Source organism: Exophiala bonariae, assembly GCF_035927105.1.
Source record: "Exophiala bonariae strain CCFEE 5792 chromosome Unknown scaffold_42, whole genome shotgun sequence".
Classification (NCBI taxonomy): domain Eukaryota; kingdom Fungi; phylum Ascomycota; class Eurotiomycetes; order Chaetothyriales; family Herpotrichiellaceae; genus Exophiala; species Exophiala bonariae.
In genome coordinates this window covers 65240-89095 of record NW_027042517.1, presented here as the reverse complement: position 1 = coordinate 89095, position 23856 = coordinate 65240, and the positions used below count along the sequence as shown (strand labels likewise).

Genomic DNA, 23856 nt, shown 5'->3' with positions numbered 1-23856 from the left:
GCCATTATGAGTGCACGATAGACATCACTTCAAGTCGTTGATTTAGGCATGAGCTCTAAACTACGGGTATGTTTTCAGATAGGTCGTTCACTGAGTGGACAATATCAAAGTCTCAACGGCCATTGACCCCCGACTACGCCTTCTTCTGCTGAGATCTAAGCAACCACACCGCACTCCCCAGCTTGTAAGCTGTGCTGTGTCTCTACCTGTTCTTTCTCCCCACATTCTTTTCAGCACCTGCCTGGCCTATCAAGCAGGCAGCCAAGCCCTCCCTCTGGAGTATGCTCCCGTAGTCGTTGACGAAGAAACCGTATGGAGGCTCCTTGCTGACCGTTCCCTGTACCGAATCAGAGCTAAATCAGATCCAGATCTTCTTGTGAGAAGAAACATGTCGATCGGCACTAGCTTGAGCAGTTAAGTATCTGGCTATGCCCGCCCACTACTCCCGATAATATCCATCCACATCTCCACGTCCGCCTGTAGCACTCGGATTCCTTCGTCGATCAACTGTGTCAGAGTCCTTTCCTTCGCATGGTCCCGTAAATACACATTCCAAGTCTCCAATAGCAATTTATTAACGTTGACCTTCGTGACCCCAGCTCGGATACAGTCTCTCATCAACTCGGGCGAGAAATCATTGGTCCCATGCAACACCAAGCTAGCCCGGCCGTCAAGCTGTTTCGCGATATCGCTGAGCCGTTGAAAGTCCAGCTGTGGGCCCTGAGGGCCGTAGTCGCCGTGTATGTTGCCCACGGAGGGCGCCAGCATGTCGATCTCCGTGGCTAGGAAGTCTTCCACGTCTTTTGGCGTTGTGAGTAGTGCTGTTCTAGACTTAGCATTTGGCACCACGATTTTAACCGGGGAAGCCATGTGTTTGCCACAGTCTAGATCACACCACATACCCTCTAGATTGCCAGTGTCCGCAATCCCATCCTCGCCACCATTAATCCGCCCGCTCTCAGCCTCGACCGCAATACCTTTGGCATGACAGAAGGCCGTCAATTCCCTGGTCTTGCTAAGGTTCTCAGCAAGATCGTAGTGGCTCATATCGACCATGATGGAATCAATCGGCAACGACTCAACGGCGTATCTGATCTGCTGTTCATCCTGTGCATGATCGATGTGCACTGATATCGGAACAGTGGCAGTTTTCGCCGCCGCCGACGCCGCCCAGACCAATGATGGTAATTGGGTCAGTGTCGACGGGAATAGCAGCAGGATCAAAGGCGAGCGTTTTGCTTCGGCGGCGCGGACGAGCGCTGTTATGTGTTCGACATTGTAGCTGTAACGAATGATGGGTGAGCACGGGTGTTCAAGGGCAGCTCTTCGAGAAATATTGGGGTCTAATGTGCTTACGCGATGGCTGCAAGTACTCCATAGCCTCCTGTCGCTGCAGCTTGGAGGATTTGCAGTGTCTTGTTCTGTCTGGGTGCGTAGATCATGTTGACTGGAGTATTGCTTCACCTGAGGTCATATTGATCTTACTAGGTAGTTAGAAGACTGGGAACATTAAGACAAGTAATATTGTCTTGAAAGTTTTCTGGTGACTTGAAATGGAAACTACTTAGGTATGTACAGAACAAGTCAGATGATATTCGACGATCTATTCAGGCCAAGTCTTATGGCAAATCCGTGCCTTGCTGTGGAGGCAGGAAAACCTCCTTGGCCGAGGCTGAGTGTCAACAGGGGTGGCCATTACCTCGTTACGAGCAAAGGGAACTGTGGAACTTACCCCGCATTCGGGTTTAAACTCTTCGCTCCTTCCTCGATGCGAACGTTTCTTCCTGTGCCATCTCTCGCTTTTGTTCTTGTTCACGCAGTTCCAAAACCTATGGCGGCCGATAAAGTAGCAACTGGAGTGCTTGCGCCTCACCGCGTCCAGAAACCGCGCCAATCTCGTGCTCGCGGCTTGCGCACTTCTACAGGTTGGTATGCTCGCTACACGGGTCACTTTTCCGGCATTCTAGCTGACTGTGAAAATTAGCCTCACGTGCCGCCAGCGCCGAGTCAAGTGTGATGAAGGTCGGCCTGTGTGTGGAAGGTGTATCAAAGCTTCTCGTGATTGTACCTTTAGCCATGAGCTTGGTACGCGCCCTCCTGGGAATGTTCACAGTGACGTGAACTCCGGTGTAGCTCCGGATCAGCATCCTGCCGAGGCGGCTCTGGACCCGTCAGTTCTGGACACTCTCAATGCTTCAGAGGACCATGACCAGTCTAGCGATGCTTCTTCTGAGAATACTGAGGACCAGGCAGTTGAGCTTTACCACGACGGGAATGGTTTCCAGGCCTTGCAGGCTTTGTCTGAAGGCAATGAACCTGTAGTCGACATAGCATCGACCAGCCAGGAGCTATTTGTCGATAATGGAATGTTTTCAAATGGCACACCTTTTGCAGATTTTGACACCTCTTCTTTCACGTTTTCTTCGGCTGTGTCTCCTGGAACTGCACCTTTCCAATGGTATGATCTTCTCGCCCAGGATGCGTTGGACAATCTGGACAAACACTCGTTCTTGAATCAAGACACCCAGTGGAATTTTGACCCAAGAAGTCTGTCTCGAAGACCTAGCATTTCCCAGATCGCCCAAACCAACGTGGACTCCGGTAACGTAGGTCCAGGAACTGGGACACAACCTGAGACCCATATCGCAGCCGTGCAAGACCTTACGAAAGTTACCAACAATTTGAACCCTGCCTGGAACACTCAAGAACCCATTATTCTCCAAGCCGATGAAGCTCTTTATATGCAACACTATGTCAGAGAGGTGGCTCCTGTTCTTGACTTGTTTGACCCGTCTAAGCACTTCGGCAATGTTGTCCCACATCTAGCACTGAGAAATATTGGCTTGATGAAGGCACTTCTTGCGGTCGCTGCCAGACACGTATCATTGGACACGATACACACTGTTTCCAATATGTCACCAACCTCTGGTGGAACAAGAGAATTTTTCGATTCCCATAAAACCCACAGGCAAGCTGCCACTCAGTACTATTATGAGACATTAGGTTATCTGGCGAGATCAATGCAACTACCAAGTTATACCCGAAGCTCGGAAATACTTGCCACAGCCATCATGATCAGTACCTATGAGATGTTCGATGGCTCAAGAGATGAATGGGATAGACATCTTCGTGGTGCTTTCTGGATACAACGGTCCCAAGACAATGATGGGGAATCGCGGGGCATCCGAGAAGCAGTTTGGTGGGCTTGGGTGAGACAAGATATCTGGGCAGCAATACGGGAACGAAGACGTACCCTGACAATTTGGAGGCCCAAAAAACCATTAGCACACCTGAATTCAGATGAGCTTGCGACAAGAGTTGTTTACTTGTTGGCAAAGGCAATCTCCTATGCATCCAAAGAGGCTGCCGAATCACAAGATCTAGGTAAGAGACTCGAGGAAGGTAATGTTCTGCTTCAGACCTTAGAAGAGTGGTTTGCTGCACTTCCAAAGTCCTATCAACCTATAATCAGTGCCTCGGACTCTGACGAAGTATTCGAGTCGATCTGGATTCACCCACCTTCCCACGCTGCAGCGATTCAATCATACTGCCTTGCCAAGATCCTTATTTCGCTCAACAAGCCCTCTGCGGGGAGTTTGTCTTCCTATCACGAATGTCAAAACATCCTCAGAGATGCGTCAAAGACGATCTGTGGTCTAGCTAAGGCTCCACACGCCAGTGACCCTGCATCAGCCTTTATTAGTTTCCAGTGTTTATTTGGTGGTAAGTATTGAATTTTATTCGTTTGAATCTTCACTGACTAGAGCAGCTGGTCAATGTTTACGAACAGCCACACAACAAGAAGCTTTTATTGAAATTCTGCAACTATCTATGGATAATTGTAGATTTTCTCCGAAATCGCTGGTGGATGATTTGCGAGCAATGTGGAAGGAATTTACCTAAGTGACTGATCTTTCGGCAAGTTTTGACATTTCTGCATGCATTGACCCATTCACGCCTTTCCCTTTCTGACCAGTATATGCATCACGATGTATACAATCACTCCAAATCCTAGGAGACCAGAGATCACGCCGAAGCCCATGGTGTACTGAGGGCTGTCTGACGAAGGGAACAGGTATGCTCCATATATTTGAGCGAGGTTTCCCATTGCGTTTACCAACGCCAATGCAACAGCTCGGACTTCTGGTTCCATTGATCCAAATGTCGATGAAGCGAAAGAAAGGGAAAGTGCGTTCGAGGCCCACAATCCTGCCGCCATCAAAACAAGTAGTGCATATCGAGCAGTAAAGTTTCGAATTAGGCACACGACGATCGAGGTGATCATTGAAAACGTCAGCCAGCTGGATATAACGACTCCTCTCCATGTTGGGATGCGATCTGCAAAGTATCCAGTCACAGCCGTGCAGACGAATGCAACTGCGTAGATGGGGACCTGTGGTAAGAACATGAGCATGATACAAAATACTCGCTGCGAGGTTCACTGACCGTCATATACTGTGCCTGGACTGTTGAAGTATACCCCAAATTATGTACCAAGGTAGGATAAAAATAGCTCAGTGTCGAAGATCCAACGATAACTGGCATAGGTTAGTGACGAAACTAGTGCGGTGTTGAGCGCCAACCTACCCATATATCCCAGTATAAAGCCCCAAGTTCTCCAGTCCTTCAAGGCTAACCAGAAAGACTTGGCTTTGGAGGTTTTTGGTCCATCCTCCGATCTGACTGTGACCCCTTCGTCAAGGAGCCGGGCAATGGCGATTGCACGTTCGCGCTCGGTCAATCTTGTCGACGTGGCAGGAAAGTCAAGAAGGATAAACCCCGAGATACCAGCCCAGCCAATTGTTGCAACACCTGATTGCACGATCAACAATGTTGTATCATAGAGGAATACAAGAGGACACACCTTCAACGATGAAAAGCCATCTCCAGCCTCGGAGCCCATGGGCTCCCTCCAAGCCGCCTGTGATCGCGCCAGCTAGAAGGCCACCGAACGCTCCGGAGAGGATAGCAGCACTGATGAACACCGCAAATCGCTTAGACTGCTCTGTTCGCTTGTACCACGAGGAGATGATGAGAAGAATGCCAGGGGCAAAGCCTGCTTCCAAAATACCGACGAAGATACGAAGAATAATGAGATGATGGTACGTCTTGATTGCAGCCATCGCGCAGGTCAGGCAGCCCCAGACGGCCATGATTGCCGGCAAGTAGCGAGATGGACGGCTTCGAACGAGGATCATATTGCTTGGAGCCTCGAAGATGACGTATCCGACAAAGAAAACCACCAGTGCCACAGAATATTGGCTAGAAGATAGTTCCAAATCATGAGCCATTCCGGCGATTTTGGCATTTCCGATGCTATTAAATTGTTAGAAATGGGCTGGTTAAACAATCCTTTTAGATTCCTCTCACTTGGTGCGGTCCCTAGTGTAAGACTGCATTAGCCTCTTGAATTTTCCTGAGTGTTCGAGCTATTGGAAGAATACTCACATGTACGAGAGAAGATACATCAGCCAGATGGTCGGCAGGAGAAACAAATCAATCTTCCGGACCAACTTCTCTTCTTCCTCCTTAGTGAAGGTGATTCCACCGGCACGTACTTGTTCGACTTCATTGCTCTCTACCTCGTCAACCCCAAGGTCGGCTTTATGTTCGGCTTGTGTGGCGTAGGTCATGGTGGCGAAGTTTTCCTCTTATCACAAGATGTGGTGGCGGCTTTCTGTTAATGCTGATCGGAGTTGAGGTTGAGTAGTCTCTGCATGGCGGACTGATGGACTTCATATAGTTGCCTGGCAAGGCATTTGTTGAAGACGGGCAAGTGATGTTCAGGAAGAGACGTCTGGGGCAACCCGGGGGCCCTCAAACGAGCATTGTTCGTGTCCATGCAATTCCTGCCAACCAGATATGAGAGCGAGCACTCTACGGGAGATGCAATTGCCGGAAATATCTCGATGCGATAAGCGAGCTCTCGCTTCAATCTCAGTTCCCCGCATCTTCTCATGATTTGTGGGCGAACACTGGGGTATGATGCGGGCTTGAGCGATTTCTGGCTCGACGCGAAGCCTCCTCATTTGCCGACCCCTGCTCTCCCTCTGAGTTGGTGGTTGGATCGCATCGACGTCTAACTTGGTCATATGAAAGCCAGTCTTTGGCCAAACTCTCTGCGAATGCTCATAAATACTGGAAAGCTCAATATTCTAAGCCATTTCTTGAATTAATTTGCACTCTACGAGCAACAGTTCCTTCAGTCCTCGTTTCATGTCTTATCTAGGTTCATTTCCGGCCCACAGAAGAGTTATTGTTAGGCGACCCAAGAAAATGTCTCCTATTGCGATCGAAAGCACGCTTGTCACTCCAGTGGCCCAAGAGAATACTGTCAATGGACTCAGTGCACTGAAAAGCAGCCAGACGTCAACAGAATCAGCAACAATATCCACCCTCCCAGGCGCCGACCATCACTGGAGAGTGACCTTGGAGCATAAAGTAATAGCGATCACTGGGGCTAATCGTGGTATCGGTCTCGGTATTGCCGAAGTATGCCTCGCAAATGCTGCCTCGGTGGTATACTCGCTCGATCTGCTGGAGCCCAGCGAAGAGTTCACAGCGATCCAGAAATCCCACCATGGGCGATTACGATATCTTCGATGCGACGTCACCAATGAAATCAGTATCACCAATGCAATAGATGCCATCGTCTCCGAAACAGGTCGCATCGACGGTCTCGTCGCAAATGCAGGCATGACAAAACACCAGCCAGCACTCGATTTCGATCGCCCACAGCTCGAGAAATTGTTCAATCTGAATGTCTTCGGTGCATATTTCTGCGCGACCATCGCCGCGAAGAAGTTCATCGAGCTGGGGATCAAGGGTTCAATCGTCTTCACGGCCTCCATGACGTCCCACCGACCGAACCGTGCTGCTCCGTCCGCGCCCTACGGCGCCACGAAAGCCGCCGTGCGGAACATGACGCATACCTTAGCGATGGAGTGGGCAGAGCACGGTATCCGTGTCAACAGTATCAGTCCTGGTTTTGTGAAGACAGCCATGACTTATTTCGTGGACCAGTCCCCGGATTGGGCTTTGAAAACCAAGTATTATGGTGGCATGCCGAGGTTGGCAGAGCCAAAGGAGCTGGGTGGTGCTTATGTTTACTTGCTCAGCGATGCTGCAAGTTATACAACGGGTATCGACATCCCTGTTGCGGGGATTGTGGGCGCTTGGTAGACTGGAAATGGTATAAATAGTAGTCTTTTACTCAGATCGGGGTTGTCAATCCAGACACCAGTATGCCCATTGTTCTGCAGATATTCATAGAGTGCCAAATAATGAAACTCCTGGTTCTAGAAGACAGGTGCAGTCTCGATCCTTGACTTCGATAACTTTGTTCACCCTTCCCCATATCAAGTACAATGCTACCTCTAACGCGGGGAGCTGCTCCTCCATAGCCTACCGAAACGTTAGAAGCCAATTAAATAAGGCCCAGGCAGTAGAAGAGCATACCAAAGCTTCGTCCCTTAGAGACGGGTAATAGTGGTGTCAGATATTCGTTAACGAGTTTGATGGAACCCGGCGATACAACTGCTCCTGCCAGAAAGGTATCCTTCTCCATGATGTAGGATAGGCCATGCTCCTTTAGGGGACTGTAGTCGTGGCCCTCCTCATCGGGCTTCATGGTTTCACGTGTGCATATCTGCACGTTGTCGGAACCAACCACGGTCACAATAGCTTTGAAGGACTCTACAAAAAGTTGCTGTTGACACATCCGGCGGAAGGATCAACTAGTCGTCCTCGATTGAATCGATTTAAGCAATGGATGCCATGTCTGTACCTTCAAAATCCTGCTCACATGCATAAGAATGTCAAGTTTTGGTGCTCTACCACCAATAGGGGACATTCTCGAGGTCTGTTCTGCATCCATAAATGCTTCATAATTTTTTCGCCGCTCAACGGTAGGGTGGGAGGTGGGGCTTTCTGGACTGTGGCGCTCCTCATCATGACGCCAGTGATCCCAAAAATTAGTGATTCGAATCTACATGCCGAAGATCTCGCACCGCAATGTTGGCGCGAGATTGTACCTGGTGGAATGATAGATATGCGCATGCAGCCGCAGCCGGGCGACAACGGCTGCCAAAGCATCGGGACTGAAATGAAGAATTCCGATTCACGCCTCTGCCTAAGAGCTCTGTCGCAACGATGGGGGCCTCATTTGGACAACCTTCCTGATCTGACGGATCATCCCCACATGCCGAGGGGTGTGTCTTGTCACGGATACCACCAACCGAATTTGGACTTGGAAAGGTTGTACAAGTAGGATCCCATTAGAACGTACGATATAAAGAAGCCTATACTGTTTTCCGACTTAGAAGAAGCCAAAGAAAAAGACTGCCATACTTCTTCCACGTTACTACAATGGCAAAGAATAATGACACGGTCAGATACCAGGAACCTCCACTTTGGCCTCCGGCATCTTAGATATAGGCGGGGGGAGGCGAACTGTGGGGTGGGCGCCCCGTTCTCCAGCGCCACCACATTTCACCCACACTATTTACCATGTAATTCCCATCCCCGCAGCAGGCAATTCGAGACCGATGCATTCCATCGGCCTTACTGATAGTTTCAACTGAGCCTCAGTAGGTAATAGGCCATCGAAACGGACTCAGCGGCTTGGAGACCCCAGTCCCAGGGAATTTCGTCTCTCAAAAACTAAAGAGTCCATCCTTGCGGCTTAAGAATCTGAAAGCTATCTCTTCTGACATTGTGATTGCTAAAGATGAGCCAGCCACAGTATGCTCCAGGAATCCCTGGTAAAGTCACCGAGTATGCAGACAGCGTCAAACAGAAATTCATCAAGAATGCTACAACGTCATCCGTACGACCAAGAACAGAACCACCTACAGATCTACCAGTGCTGCCACCGGGAGTATCCAGAAATGATTATCTGGATGGAATTGAGGAACTAAGAACTCTCGTGGATGGAGACGTTCAACTGTTTGACGGTCCATTGGACGATGGATGGTATCTACACCGCCCCTTGTCGCATGATGCATACACGCTGGACTCAGATGACTATTTCACCAACAGTGCCGTATGCGCTCCAGGCAGCGTTGAGCAAGTTCAATCAGTGGTGGTCTGGGCAAACAAATGGTCGATCCCAATCTATCCTATCTCTATGGGACGAAACCTCGGTGAGCGACCTCTCTACTGCATTTCTAACTGATATTGATGATCCTTAGGCTATGGCGGCGCTTCTGCTCGAGTGAAAGGTTCTGTTATCGTCGATATGGGAAAGCGAATGAACAAAGTCTTGGAGTTGAACGAGAAGAATGCGTTCTGTCTGCTTGAGCCTGGCGTATCTTACTATACCTTATACGACGAAATCCAGAAATCCGGCAAAAACTTGTGGGTAGACGTGTAAGTATCGTCCTGGTGAGCTACAAAGACAAGCTCACATATTTGCAGACCTGATCTGGGTGGGGGAAGTGTTATCGGAAACGCCTTAGACCGTGGAGTCGGGTATACTCCTTATGGAGGTAGGCCCTGATCGCAATATTTGTTTAGTGTAGTTGCAGTGCTGAAAACTTACAGATCACTTCGGTATGCACTGTGGTATGGAAATTATCCTACCAAATGGCGAATTGGTTCGCACAGGAATGGGCGCCTTACCTGATGCAACAACAGAACATGGTAGCGCAAATACTTGGCAGTTGTTTCCCTACGGGTTCGGGCCTTATGCCGATGGAATCTTCTCCCAATCGAACTACGGTATAGTCACAAAGATGGGCTGTAAGCAAACTCTGTCATATGAGTATATCTCCCTACTGACGTGTGCTCCAAGTCTGGTTAATGCCAGATCCCGGTGGTCATCAAACACTACAGATTACTTTCCCGCGTGAGGATGACCTGCATCAGATTGTCGAAATTATGAGGCCCCTCAAAATCAACAACATTATCTCGAATGTCCCTCACCTGCGACATATTATGCAGGAAGCGAGTGTCTATGGAGACCGTAAATCGTTCTGGGATGGTGATGGTCCGATCCCTCACGATCGCATTGAAGATGTGATCGTTCCTAAGCTTTGGATGGGCAGTTTTAGGTGGATACTGTACTTCTGCGTCTATGGGCCAGAAGTTGTCCGCAAAGCTCATATTCAAGTAATCAAGGATGAGTTCTACAAGATTCCGGGGGCGAAACTTACATATCCCGAAGATACACCACCTGAATCCTATCTTCGGAGCCGAGTCAAGATCTACTCAGGGACGCCTGATCTGCGTGAGCTCGACTGGGTAATGTGGCTGCCAAATGGCTCTCATACGGCCTTCAGTCCCATTAGCCCGATCACTGGTGACGATGCTGTCAAGCAATACAACATGACTAAGAGGCTTCACGAGAAATGGGGGTTCGACTACTTCCCGACGTTTTGTCCGGGCGCTCGTGAGATGCATCATATCGTCATGATTATTTATGATCGCTATGATGCAGATTCCCGAGCTCGCGCGAGAGGTATGATGCAAGAACTTGTTGAGGAGGGTGCTAAGCTTGGAATGGGTGAGTATCGGACCCACCTGGCTCTACAAGATCAAGTCATGGCAACCTATAATTATAACAACGGAGCACTTCTGAAAATGCATAATACTATCAAGAATGCATTGGACCCCAACGGTATCATGGCACCAGGGAAAAGTGGAATATGGGGAGACCGATGGACTGCACCTGAAGAACATAAACTAGCAGTTAATCGGTCTCCAGTTGAGAAGCAAGTAACAAACACGATTGCTCAAAGGCAGGAGACCAAGCTTTGATGTGTTCCTGGTCAGTTGATCGTTCGGTCTATGTGCTAGAACAATGGATTACACGATCGAAACCATAGCTAGCATCCAAGCTCACGGCTTTGCACTGGGTCATTTTTGCTCTTTTGGTGGACCTCGTGGAAATCACCATCGATCGAGTCCCACTTAAACTCTCTAAGCTCAATGCCATAAGGTTTCTGATGTTAAAATAAATTTAGTCGCACAGTTCACAGCAATACTAATGAATGGAATGGAATGTGACTTACTGGTTCCAAAAGGTACAGTGTATGTAAAGGGATCTCGAGCCTGCCCAACTGTATTTGACTCACATCGCGAAAATATGCCAGCAGAACCCGAAGGACAGCGACACCGGCGATGAGAAGTACATGGTCATGTAGTCTCTCAAGCTCCAAGATCATCCACTGAATACGGTGAGCGATCTCACTGTGACTTTCTTGATTATCGTCCGGAAGCGACAAGACTTTTGAAGTGCTGGAGCCTGACTCGTGATGATCTCCCGTGCTTTCTTGACCGTTGAACGAGTCTAGCATATGGAGATGCTTGACCAAATATTCCGATCTCGCAAAGCCAGATGAGGTCTGGCGACTGCGTGCTGTCCGCGATGTCCAGATCTGGAACTTGGGGGAGGAAGTCGGACATGATGTCGCTTGCCCATGTGTGATGGAGTATACCGCCGATGAAGGCTTTTGCTCATACCCCTTGGTCCTATGTTTGTGAATGAAAGTGGCCAACGCAGTTGCGTACTCTCTGCCTCGCTCGCTTAGTTCAGGGTCCAAGGTTTCTATCTCAAGCGCGTCGTCTGCTGACTCCCCTCTTCGCGACAACCAAATCTGACGAGGCTGCAAGTGGAAATTCTGGATGTACTGGACGGTTTTGAAGGCTAGATAGCCTTGGATGTTGTGCATCACAAACTTCCGCCCAACGTCAATCATCTGGCAGAAGGACCAACCGAGTGACTCCTCGGCACTACCAAGTGAAGTATACTTCTTTGAGTACATCGATACTCTCTCTTTAAAATCTGCAAGCGATGCTTTCGGATCATGGCCCTTATAGTCTGGTCCAGAAAGCTTCAACATCATGTTGGACTCGAGCAGCTATTCAAAGATCAATCAGTTTGTGAAATTTGGGATCATGTCGTCGAGGGATTATCAATACTTACCTCTTCATCAAAGCACTGGCTCTCTAAGAACAGAATTTCAGTCTGGCTGCCTGTTCTTTGCTTTACCCGTTCGACGATAGCACGCCTTCTGGGCAGGGTCGTGTTGGTAGCATCGAATAATGCCACTGACCCTCCTCCCAGTAGCAGAAAATCGAGAAGCTCTTCCAAGGTGGCCATCGCTGCCACCTCTCGAATTTTCGCAGCTTTATGGTCGGCGGGGTCGAAAAAGTTGGCATTATGTTGGGTATATAAGTTTTTCAGATGTCTTCGTTTATCACCGACGTTGAATATCCTCGTGCCATACTGCAACCAGTTGAGATATCTGCAAAGCTTGCGGGCGATGTAGCTTTTACCACGGGCTGGCAGCCCTACGAGAACGATAATAAGCTTCGGAGGTGAATGGCAAGACCATGGTGTCGAAGAGGAACTTTGTGATAAATTCTGTGTCCGGACCTTCGCACGCTTTTCTAGCTTTGGGGAACCATAATCAGAAGGATTCTTTCTCTTCGACCTGTTCAAACTTGGATCTGCCTTATTTCTGGTGGGGTTCGGTTGAAAAGACTGCAGAGCAGGAAGGTAGCTTATGGAAGACAAGGTCATTTTCGATATGTGATCAAGTGCTCTGCGAACCGATGCACGCAATTTCACACGCCCATAGAACGATGCTCGGGAGTGGACAGCAGCACCAATTGGGCTTAACTTCTACAATATATTGATATGTTGCAGAGAAGACTCACTCTCAAATTAACACTAACACAATAATGCGAACCAGCTCATTGACGACATGCGTTGTGGTACTGGCAGGCGTGTGGTCACAACTCGCGTTGGTTCTTCAGGTTCGCCTCGAGGAGTGCCCTTTGGCCATCCTCTCGCATCGCCGGAGGCAAATTCTGAGAAAGCCGACATTGAGGATCGGGTTCGGTACGAGCTCACTGCTCGTGTCGAGGTCAAATGCGGGGATTTGGGCAACGCCGGCCCCGGAATTCTGGTTTCAATTACCGCAGGACTCTTTGAGATCTCGGGAAACCCCTCGCCCTTCTTCCATGAACATGGTCAATAGGTGATTAGGTACCAGCTGCAATTGCCTTGTTTGAACAGCATCATCTCGGTGTCAAGCATGGGTCCCATGGAGGATGAACATCGCTCTTCCGAGGCTCGAAGCGAAGTCACGTTTCCGAGCCTCCATAAGATATAAGAAGAGATGAAGTTCAGGAAAACTGCATCCTATGGCAAGCGGTCCATCGAGTATTAAAGATCTATCACTACTTTTTCAATTCTTCAGTTATCGACGGTCTTCACGAAATGGCGCCATCTTTAGAATATTACGAGGATATCTCTTCAGGGGAGCTCCCCATCAAAGCTATCCCCACCAAGATCAATGGCGTCGAGGCTATCAGTGGTCTTCAGCTGGACCAAACTGATAAACACGACATCGTGCTAAAAACTTTCAGAGCATTTATTGCAGATCTATGCCAACAATTCGGAGGTGGCCATCCTGGGTGAGCAAACGCCATGAGAAAACTTAGAAGCTATGACTAACAACCACTCAGTGGTGCTATGGGAATGGCTGCTATTGGCATCGCATTGTACAAATATGTTATGAAGTACTCTCCTACCAATGCTGGGTACTTCAATCGGGATAGATTCGTTTTGTCCAATGGTAAACAAGTCACTCCAGCTGACGCTTTTCCTCTGTGGCTTACCTTACTATAGGCCACACCTGCCTTTTCCAGTATCTCTTTATGCATCTTGTGGGCTTCAAGTCGATGACCATGGAACAGCTCAAGAGCTATCATTCCGATCGCACCGACTCTCTTGCTCCTGGTCATCCAGAGATTGAGAACGAAGGAGTGGAAGTCACGACAGGTCCACTCGGTCAAGGTGTAGCGAATGCTGTCGGTCTCGCTATGGCCACTAAACATCTTGGTGCGACATATAACCGGCCTGGGCACACTGTGGTAGATAATATGACTTGGTGCATGATTGGTGATGCGTGCCTCCAGGAAGGGGTGGGACTCGAAGCCGTATCTCTAGCAGGACATTGGAAGCTCAACAATCTGGCGATTCTTTACGATAACAACAACATCACCTGCGATGGCTCGGCGGACGTAGCCTGCACGGAAGACATCAACACGAAGATGCAAGCATGTGGCTGGAATGTCATCGACGTCTATGACGGAGACCACAATGTTACAGGCATCGTACAGGCCCTACTAACCGCTCGAATCAGCCAGAAACCCACATTCATCAATATCAGAACCATTATCGGCATCGGTAGCTCTGCAACCAATAACGCTAAAGCACATGGTGCTGCTTTTGGAGTTCAAGACGTCGCCCAGATTAAAAAGAACTTTGGGCTGGACCCTGAGAAACATTTCGAGATCTCTGACGATGTTTACAGCTTTTTCGACGATGTCAAACATCGTGGTGAAAAGCTCGAGGCCGCGTGGAACACTACTGTCGAAGACTATGAAGTCCAGTACCCTGCCCTTGCTAAAGAGTTCAAACTCCGAGTACAGGGGAAAATGCCTGAGGATTGGACTAAATTTATTCCTTCAAAGGATCAACTTCCCAGCAAACCTACAGCCTCGCGGAAGTCAGCAGGCATCGTTTGCAATTCACTTGCTGAAAATGCGTCGAATTTTCTAATTGGAACAGCTGACCTGACGCCATCGGTCAATCTAGCATACAAACAGCAACAAGATTTTCAATCGGTGAGTACATGGCGCCCATTAACCCCATTACCCTTGACTGATGAGCGTGTTAGCCTGATTTTGTCGCTGCGTGTGGCATGACTGGTGACTACACTGGTCGATACATCCATTACGGCATCCGTGAGCATGCGATGTGCGCTATCTCTAATGGTCTCGTCGCTTTCAACAAGGGTACTTTCCTCCCAGTAACCAGTACATTCTTCATGTTTTACATTTATGCTGCTCCCGCCGTTCGAATGGGTGCACTACAAGGCCTTCAGCAAATCCACATCGCAACTCACGACAGTATTGGCACAGGAGAGGATGGTCCGACCCATCAGCCTATAGCTCTGCCCGCGCTCTACCGCGCCATGCCTAATCTTCTATACATTCGACCCTGCGATAGTGAAGAAGTTGCAGGCGCGTTCATCACTGCCATCGAAGCAACGTCGACTCCGAGCATCATATCCCTCTCGCGCCAAAACCTCACACAATACCCACAATACTCCAGCCGGGAAGGAGTCCAAAGAGGTGCATATGTCTTCATCGAAGACTCTGCAGCAGACGTCACTCTGATTGGCATCGGCTCAGAAATGGGTTTCACCGTCCAAACACGAGAATTGCTTCAAAAGGAATACAATATTAACGCCCGAGTAGTGAGTTTCCCATGCCAGCGCCTGTTCGAGCAACAGTCTCGGGAATACAAGGAGTCGGTTCTGCGCTATAAATCTGGCAAGCCTATTGTCGTGATCGAAGCATATGCGATCAATGGATGGGAACGTTATGCAGATGCCGGTATTTCAATGAAGTCATTCGGAAAGTCTCTGCCTGGGGCCGTCGCTTATAAGCATTTTGGTTTCGAACCATCGGTCATGGCTCCAAAAATCAAAGGTTTTGTTGATCATGTGAAACTTGAGGGAGTCGAGAGCCTCAGGGGTGATTTCAGAGATCTCAATGGCTCGATGAGTTATGGCTTGGAGCATTGAGTTTGGGGCATGTGTTGAATTGCGGATATCTACACTTTGGCGTTTTGATGGCAGTACACACGTACTAGAGGAGGACGGTCTGCACGTTGTCTGAAGAGGACGCAGCTAGAGAGATACGAGAGATAAGATCTTGATTATTTCCTAAGCCATTTATGAGTTCTATTCAGCTACTCTCCGTATTGACAGAACTTGCAAGGACTTTTCAGGTTTCAAGATGCTGCGCTCTATTCAACTCTCGATTGTCTCTGGTAACAACGTGACTTCGCGTTCTTGTCGCGAACCTTCTTGGATCACGAAAAAGACTCCAATTGGTCGAATCGTGACGACGCCAGGCAGCAATCCCTTCTCAGCCAATCATGGGTCAATATGGGGAAGTTCAACCTCTTCCCTGGCGTTCGAGCTTCGTGAATACGAAAGTCAGCAGGACACGCGTGATGGAAGGAACGCAGAGCTCTCAATGATTGTATCCTTGCGTAGGGGTATAAAAGTTATGCTCTTCGCGTCATCTGTTGCTGCGGAGTCTTCTCAAACGATCCATTCTATCCGCTCAATCACACAATAAAAAATACTATATTATCCACCCTACAAGCTTCTCACACCATGGCTGATACCTGCTGGACGCCACCCAAAGATGGAACTCCATGCTGGATTAACGTCTTGGCGACTGATGTGCAACGAGGTTAGTGTCTTGTCCCTACATTTCATTTACACAGCATTGTAGAGTGCTTCCAACCCCTGAATAGCCTAACACGATTTCTGACATAAATCGATGAGTTCTTTCGTTACTTCAGCTTTTGGCCATTGGTGCTGATGACTACTCCTCTCTTGCTAAATAGCCAAGAAGTTCTACTCCGAGGTCTTCAATTGGGGTTTCCCACGCCGTGAAACCCATCATGGAAAGCCACTGGATGAAAATGAGATCGCATTGTTTGAAGTTCCAGACAAAGGCTGTCCAGGCGGGGGCATCACACGGGTCTCCAAAGAGGAATGGGCTGCCAATCGGCACGGAGAAAGTCGGAAGGGAGTCGTTCTGTACCTCTATGTGCATGATATCAATGCGTGGGAGGACGTGAGTCTGCTTCCTTTGTCCTCCAGACTTGAGAATATGTCTTGACAAATGGTCAGAGAATTGTCGCAAATGGCGGTAAGAAGATGACGGAGATTCAGCCGGAAGGAGAAATGGCACTCATGCAGCATTTTGAGGACACTGAAGGCAATTACCTTGGGATTTATAGCATGAAAACTTGACGAACGGGTTTGTGTCTTATCGGACAGTACGCCTGATTTGGGGCGTGAATTCCTGACTATCAAGATTGATCAAAGGACAACCGTTGCAATTTGCAAGCACATTCATTCTTTATACCCAGGGCGCGATTTTCGCTTTGCACCAACTCTCAAGTTGGCAACCAGGATCCCGAACCCTGCCTCTATCACTTCCTTGCGCCTAACATCTGCTGGACCTTCCAAGACTCTAATAAGTGAAGTCTCTGATCATGCCATCTCCTTTTCCATTTACAAATCTCATGTTCCTCCATCTATAGTAGAATCTCAATGTCAAGCAGCCGGCAGCGACGAAGAACAACAGTGCAGCATTCGTCCAATGACCAGTAGGGTAGCCTCGCGTCTTCTCATTGGCTTTGTAGATCCACACACCTACAATTTGACCAGGGGCACCGAAAGAGATGTTCATCGCGATTGCTAAGCCCACCGAGGCAGTCGAATGCAAGTTACTGCTCAACCACCCGAGAAGTGGTGGGATGCAAGCAAAGGAACCCGAGGCTGCAACGATGAGGCAGCCGTATCGCTCTTTGTATGCTGTCGGTGGGAGAAGAGCCGAAGCCATGAACCCAGCCGCACCAATGGTACTGAATACTGTAGAGTGAAGAGAGCGGGCATTGAAATGATCAGCAGACCAGGCTGTCGCGAGTGTCACGACGTAAGCAACTGCGTATGGTGGCACAGTCATCAGTTGTGCTCGCAGCGAAGTGTATCCCAGGCCGGCGGTAATAGTAGGCGTGAACAACGACAGGGACGAAAAGGGTGCCGAGATTCCCACGTAAATCGCATAGTGACCGTAAAGTCGCCAGTCAGTCAATGTTGCCTTTGCTGTCTCCCAGTCCAGAGGCTTGGCGTTGCCCTTTGAGCCTTCTGTCGCCAGTCGACGCACGGCCAGCGCTTTTTCCTCAGCACTCAGCCATGAGGCTTCTTCTGGGTAGTCGGGAAGGAGGAACCACACGGCCACAGCTGAGAGCATGCTTGGAAGTCCCTCCAATAAAAACAACCATCTCCACGCGCTCATGCCAGAGGCCCCGTTCATATGTCCGACCCCAAATGCAATGGCTCCACCAAACGCACCGGCCAATGTTGCGCTCGCTAGGATGATGGCAACTCGGAGACTTCGTTCCTCGCTGCGATACCTGTGGACAAGGTTAGTCATGTGGCCAATCATTCGATGCTGGGATTTCCCTGTATTACTTACCAGAACGTCAAGTAATATACCAATCCTGGGAACAAGCCGGCTTCAAACACACCAAGCAAGAAGCGAACTACCGTCACGGAAGCATAGTTATGGGTTCCACCTAGTCCCATCGTGCAGGCACCCCATGAAACCATAAGGAAGGCAATCCAACGGCTAGGCTTGAACTTCTTGAGGAAGTAGTTCGAGGGGACTTCGAAGACGGCATAGGCAATCAAAAACACCATCAATGCGATGATGTACTCATAATTCGTCATCTTTGTGTCGGAGAGGAGATCATCCTTGGTTTCCGAGTTGAGGGTCTTCGCATTGCCGATGTTGGAGCGGTCGAGATAGCATAACAGGTAGATGGCGGCAGACAGAGGAATTATCCTCAAGTCCTGTTTCAGTACCAGTGCGGAGTTTTCTGCTGCCGGTATGTCGTCCGTGGTATCGTGTTCAACGGGAGCATTTTTTTCTGATGATCGTTTCTCGATGTCGTCGCCATGGACGGACATCTGGTCACGTTGCTTGAGATCGGCAGACATATTGACGATTTCAGTGAAGTCCGAGCTTTCTGGGGAAGTCTTAACGGAGAAAAGACTCCAGGATTGTGGGCATTGGGTCACTTTTGTAGTTTGTGGGATTTTTTGTTGACAGACAATCTGGGTTCCACTTCATATCGAAAATGGTGGATATTTTCTCCATGTCGGTAGTGATTGTAGGGGACCTGCTCGATGGTCACTCGTCTCGGTGATTGAAGTACACCGGGCAGCGAGTCGCTTCCCTGTGAGTAAGTTATGGCGTGGGTTGTTACATTGAAAAAATGTGAAGTATCGTTGCCGATAATCCCGGTTGGACGAATAGTGAAGCTTCGGGGGGCGGAGCCGTAGACCGAAAATCTGTTGGCCTCCCACTAAGTGGAGATCTCCGGCTATTGAGTCCGATAAGATCTCAGGGTTGCTCGCTTATGGCATCGTTGAAGGAAAATAAGGGCCAAGAAACATACCCCTACTAACAAAAGGGGGACGGAGCCTCGTAGAAATTTCCATCAACATGATTTCGGCAATTGATTATGAGCATCGACGTTGAAATCTGTTGCAAGAGCTCAACCAAGGGGAAGGCAATATGCATGTTGCCTAGGCTGTTTCCGAGTACCAGATCAGAAGGCGCCGACTTTGAGATTATCTGAAGGTGGATGAACGTGGTACATTCCAATGTACACGAACATGGCAGATGCAGCCCCCGGTAATTCCGATTGTCTCTGGAGGCCCCAGTACAGATGGTTCTTCTCCGCGTTCCAAGGATCAACTTTGTGGAGTTCGGGCTTATCGTACGGCGGTTTGCAGCAATCTTAATGCGCGGATTGCCCTGGATTCCCCACGAAAACCACTGAAGAGATGGGATCTGCCTTCGAAACGCGTAAGTTCAACCTGGCACTGAATACGGAGCCCGGGAACGCGCCCGAAGCGCACTTTCGGGAAGGAGCCCGAAGATCACTCACCCCTGTTAATTGACGAGTTCAGAACCTCGGCGCATATCAAGCAACGCTCAGCTTTGTCAACTTGGTCTTTCTGTTGGCATACTTTCTTAAATGGTCTCCTGTCCTGCACAACTTAACAAGAACAGACCTAAGGACATGGGTTTGTTAATCCGGGGCAACACTGGTAATATGCACCGGCCAAAGCTACTGAAAGGCCAACCAAACCCGACGCTTGACTCCCCGGATCAAAGAGAAGAGAGGTCTCCTTGTTGTTGGCATTACTTGAAATGTTATGCTTTGTTAATTGACAGACAGTTTCCCTGGTACATGAAGACCGGCATTTTCTCTGACATAGGTAAATGGGCTGAACATTTTGTGAGAGTGGACGCCCATGAGGTCAGATAGAGATTAACTCGACGTCGATGTTGTAGATGAGGGTAGGGGACTTTTTAGATTCTCTCATGCATATGATATGAGGTGGTCAAGTCCACAAGCGTTCATAGTTCCCAGCTTACCTTGTCGGGCCATCATAAAAATGGAGATGTTGACACAGGAGGTGGCTGCAGGATATTCAGTTGGTTAAGCAGACTCAGTGCGGTCAATCAACAAACCTATGACCATACTGAATGTTAACAACGCACAGTTACCCCGTTGACCTTGAAAGGATGACCAGCCAGTAGCATACACCGATTCAATTGCGACCACGACATCCACCAAACAATGAAGACATTCGCTGCAATGGTTGCCTCAGTGCTGCGACCAATGTCATGAAGTTTGATGAATAGAATCCATATCATTTATGATGTAGATCATGAATATGTGACATGCCATTCAAGGTGTGCTAGATTGGTTGTGTGATGGCATTACTGAGATCGAGGATACTTGGTGCACGTTCGAACCAAGGTGGACCGAGCTCAGTGCACGAAGACGTCATCGCCATTGATCGACCATTTACCACAACGAATTGTCATAGTTCTGTTCCTCCCGAGGTCCAACCGCTTCTGGGCTCCAACCAGTATTGACGTTATTCTTCTGAGAAGAGAAGCTCAGACTACGCATACACAAGCCATGGAGCGCCATGAAGGACTCAAAATCAAAACAGGCTCCAAGCAAAACCTCCAAGCGAAGGCGAATTGCGTCTGCGCCCCCGTTGCCAGTTAAGGATTACCCCAGGGCACATGTGGGAGATCGTCGGAGCGGCACATGCCACCCGATGAGGCAAGTGACTAATCCCAAGGTCAAGTAGCCGGTCAAAACATAGTACGACATTGGGGTCTTAGCCTCGCCCCCAAATCTTTTGCCGTCGGGGATCCTTGATGTACTTGGTATAGCAGACCCAAGTCACTAACTAGGTGCGGTAGCCTTTACATACTACCTATCATCTCGTTTTAAAATGGGTAAGTAAAAGATCTTCCCAGGCATCGATAGCAATGCATCCTCTGAGCGGAGGAAACATCTATTTCAAGCCTAGTGGTGTAAACCGATCTCTTTCATGGTTCTCATGATCTTGGAAGCTGAACCAAAGGCGGAATGTTTCTGCCTATCCACTACCGAATTCATCGCCATAGCCACCGATCATACCATTGACAACAGGAGGTTCTTGCACTATAGGAAGGAACTTTGCTATTTAGAGCCCCTCCTGGTCGGCTGAGACCGAATACGCAGAGATCATACTACTTTCGACGTCATTGTGTCCCAATGCCATTCAGCATGGCTATTGAACTAATTTTAAAATTCCTGGCACAGTGTTCGGTCGCGAATACATATAAGGCACAACCCACACCTTTGCGTTCTGGATAGCATTAGCTTTGAAATCAAATCCTCACTCAAGCTCCTTGCAATGCAGTTCTCGAAGCATACATTACCCCTTCTTTGCCTTTATGGCACGGTTGCACTTGCCGACTTTCTGACAGGAACCTACCCAGCTCCTCTGGATCTGAGCAGTAACAAAAGTATTGTGACTCAAAGTTGGAAGAATCTTACTACGGCGCTTGACGGATATCTCAAGCAGAATGAGACTGCCGGTCTCGAATCTCTTTCAGGAGTTGAGAATCTCACTTTCTCTCTTGGCGTGTTTTCCCTACACGATCCTGCTGCGACAAAACTACAATACCACTATGCATCTCCAGAGACCGTCAATGCTGTCAATGGCACCAACGAGGTCGACGCAGATAGTATTTATCGAATGGCGAGTGTGACAAAACTCATCACGGTTTTTGCTGGGATGCTAGAGCTGACCGAAGCACAATGGAATACGCCACTGAGCGATGTTTTCCCAATTCTGGGCCAATACGCCCAAGAACACGCTGGAGAAACGGATCCTCTTGCAACAACTCAATGGGAAAGTGTCACTGCATGGTCTCTTGCCAATCAACAGTCTGGAATCGCAGGTGGAGGTATCGCTGGCCTTGACAACCTCCTAACCCTCATTGCGGCGGGAAAACCAGAGGCTCTGGTTGATGCTTACAGCTTCTTCCCTGTGAACATCGCTGAACTAGGTCCATGTTGGACAGGGACAGATCCTTCTGCCTGCACTACCGATGCCATCATCAAGGATGCGAGCTCTTTGTCACCCAACTTCTTACCATGGACCAGTCCAAGCTACAACAATGCTGGATTTGTCATGCTCGGTTTGGCGATTTCTGCTCTAGCAGGGAAACCCATAGATGATATCTACAGCAATTTAATTTTCACGCCTCTTGGGATGAATTCATCGCGATCAAGTAACATTTTACCGACCAGCAAAGAAGAAATCGACCGTTCCGTCGTGGTTGGTGATCCAACGCAATGGTTCACTGCTGGAGGGCCAACTACACCGTCCGGTGGTCTCCTGAGTACCATAAACGACTTGTCAAAGTTTGGCATCAATCTCCTCAATTCGACCCTCTTACCCAAGACGTCAACTCACAAATGGATAAAGCCTTCTTCATTTACCTCAAGTTTGAACTACGCAGTCGGTGCACCATGGGAGATATATCGTTACATCCATCCGTCGACTGGAAAGATCACCGATCTCTACACCAAGCTCGGTGATTCTGGACCATACGGTGGTATACTAGTACTGATCCCCGAGTACGACGCCGGCTTCTCCCTTCTTGATGGTGCGACGAATGCGACACTACGAAGTAGTTCAGCACTCAAAGTCCTAGACAGCGTGGCGGAAGTGTTGATTCCCGCACTAGAAGCACAAGCCGCCGCCGAAGCAGTCCTCAACTTCGTCGGCACCTACGTCTCGACTGATCCCAAGATCAACTCCTCACTGACCGTCTCCTTCAACGAATCGACCGTCCCAGGCAGCGTATCAGGCCTTAGCCTGTCAGGCTGGATCTCAAATGGCACTGACCCGACGGAGATCTTCGTCGGTGTGGTCCCGAGACTTCTCCCCACAATCTCCAACCGATCGGACGGGCCAGGCCAGGTGACGCTGAGAGCTTCAACAAGCCCACAGCTAAGTACTTACGCCGCCGCAAGTGACCTGGGTATCGGGATCTTCACAGGTTTTGTCGAGACAAACGGCGATTGGCTGAACACAGATTCGTTTAGCCAGTACTACGATGGAGTTGCTATCAACCGGTTTGTCTTCGATGTGGATGCGGATGGGAAAGCTGTGGCGGTGACGCCATCTGCGACGAAAATCAAGCTGGAGAGAACAGCTGAGAAGTGAGACTGGAAGCATTCCAGTTGGGCAGAGGCACTCGGTGGCTGGTCTAATAGGAGAAATGGCCACCACAACCGCATAGTCTCGCACCAGGACACGAAGGTCACAACTTAATAATTTAAGAATGAATACCTTGCAATTATCGACTTGGAGCCTCTGGTAGCCATCTGTGATATAGCCTGATAGACCAGATGTGCCTTCAGTTTGCCGTAGAATCGAAGCAGTCGTCATTCCAGAGTTATAAACCCGCAAGTGGTAATCACATTCACTCACAAACATGCAATGCTATACTACTTCGATTATCCATAGATGGACACACTGCTATCCAGTATGTAACACCAAACCCACCAGTCTACAACAATGAACCAGTATTTCCGAAGGAAGAGGTATCGGATCCCGAGACGCCCGCAAATCCAAAACACGAATCGGCGCCTCCGAAGCGTCGCGTTTGACATTGCTGGATAAATAACATCCCAAAAGAGGTGGACTTGGCATCCCGGGTAGGCAATGCTTCTGGGGGTCAGCCCACTCATTTTCCTTCAAGGGGGAAATGGAAGTATATCTGGCTCTCGAGTGGCTTCTGCAAGCAAGATGTAGAATTCGATGAATGGAAAGGGAACTGAGGTTGCTGGGAGGAAATCTGATGGGTAACAGG

At 49.0% G+C, this 23856-nt stretch overlaps 10 protein-coding genes across 10 annotated transcripts; 5 read left to right on the top strand and 5 right to left on the bottom strand.

The window, feature by feature from the left end:
• Window positions 1–426: 426 nt before the first annotated feature.
• On the bottom strand, window positions 427–1442 carry LTR84_010390 (uncharacterized protein; the record flags this gene model as incomplete). The annotated part of the gene is made up of 2 exons (XM_064853927.1): window positions 427–1282; window positions 1357–1442. 2 exons carry the CDS (start codon window positions 1440–1442, stop codon window positions 427–429), a joined length of 942 nt encoding a protein of 313 aa, XP_064700502.1.
• Window positions 1443–1831: 389 nt separating this feature from the next.
• On the top strand, window positions 1832–3734 carry LTR84_010389 (uncharacterized protein; the record flags this gene model as incomplete). Its single annotated transcript, XM_064853926.1, has 3 exons — window positions 1832–1925; window positions 1985–2030; window positions 2075–3734. The coding sequence occupies 3 exons, from the start codon at window positions 1832–1834 to the stop codon at window positions 3732–3734; spliced, it is 1800 nt and encodes a 599-aa protein (XP_064700501.1).
• A 218-nt stretch (window positions 3735–3952) lies between these two features.
• LTR84_010388 (uncharacterized protein) lies at window positions 3953–5633 on the bottom strand (the record flags this gene model as incomplete). Its single annotated transcript, XM_064853925.1, has 6 exons — window positions 3953–4393; window positions 4447–4538; window positions 4588–4812; window positions 4865–5316; window positions 5371–5382; window positions 5449–5633. The coding sequence occupies 6 exons, from the start codon at window positions 5631–5633 to the stop codon at window positions 3953–3955; spliced, it is 1407 nt and encodes a 468-aa protein (XP_064700500.1).
• A 643-nt stretch (window positions 5634–6276) lies between these two features.
• LTR84_010387 (uncharacterized protein) lies at window positions 6277–7182 on the top strand (the record flags this gene model as incomplete). Its single annotated transcript, XM_064853924.1, has 1 exon — window positions 6277–7182. The coding sequence occupies one exon, from the start codon at window positions 6277–6279 to the stop codon at window positions 7180–7182; it is 906 nt and encodes a 301-aa protein (XP_064700499.1).
• A 244-nt stretch (window positions 7183–7426) lies between these two features.
• On the bottom strand, window positions 7427–7630 carry LTR84_010386 (uncharacterized protein; the record flags this gene model as incomplete). Its single annotated transcript, XM_064853923.1, has 1 exon — window positions 7427–7630. The coding sequence occupies one exon, from the start codon at window positions 7628–7630 to the stop codon at window positions 7427–7429; it is 204 nt and encodes a 67-aa protein (XP_064700498.1).
• A 1098-nt stretch (window positions 7631–8728) lies between these two features.
• Window positions 8729–10758, top strand: LTR84_010385 (uncharacterized protein; the record flags this gene model as incomplete). Its single annotated transcript, XM_064853922.1, has 5 exons — window positions 8729–9143; window positions 9192–9369; window positions 9418–9488; window positions 9544–9741; window positions 9794–10758. The coding sequence occupies 5 exons, from the start codon at window positions 8729–8731 to the stop codon at window positions 10756–10758; spliced, it is 1827 nt and encodes a 608-aa protein (XP_064700497.1).
• A 68-nt stretch (window positions 10759–10826) lies between these two features.
• LTR84_010384 (uncharacterized protein) lies at window positions 10827–12526 on the bottom strand (the record flags this gene model as incomplete). The annotated part of the gene is made up of 3 exons (XM_064853921.1): window positions 10827–10943; window positions 11013–11861; window positions 11927–12526. The coding sequence occupies 3 exons, from the start codon at window positions 12524–12526 to the stop codon at window positions 10827–10829; spliced, it is 1566 nt and encodes a 521-aa protein (XP_064700496.1).
• Window positions 12527–13228: 702 nt separating this feature from the next.
• Window positions 13229–15605, top strand: LTR84_010383 (uncharacterized protein; the record flags this gene model as incomplete). Its single annotated transcript, XM_064853920.1, has 4 exons — window positions 13229–13425; window positions 13477–13586; window positions 13640–14640; window positions 14694–15605. 4 exons carry the CDS (start codon window positions 13229–13231, stop codon window positions 15603–15605), a joined length of 2220 nt encoding a protein of 739 aa, XP_064700495.1.
• A 1471-nt stretch (window positions 15606–17076) lies between these two features.
• LTR84_010382 (uncharacterized protein) lies at window positions 17077–18608 on the bottom strand (the record flags this gene model as incomplete). The annotated part of the gene is made up of 2 exons (XM_064853919.1): window positions 17077–18022; window positions 18085–18608. 2 exons carry the CDS (start codon window positions 18606–18608, stop codon window positions 17077–17079), a joined length of 1470 nt encoding a protein of 489 aa, XP_064700494.1.
• Window positions 18609–21383: 2775 nt separating this feature from the next.
• Window positions 21384–23207, top strand: LTR84_010381 (uncharacterized protein; the record flags this gene model as incomplete). The annotated part of the gene is made up of 1 exon (XM_064853918.1): window positions 21384–23207. The coding sequence occupies one exon, from the start codon at window positions 21384–21386 to the stop codon at window positions 23205–23207; it is 1824 nt and encodes a 607-aa protein (XP_064700493.1).
• Window positions 23208–23856: the final 649 nt, after the last annotated feature.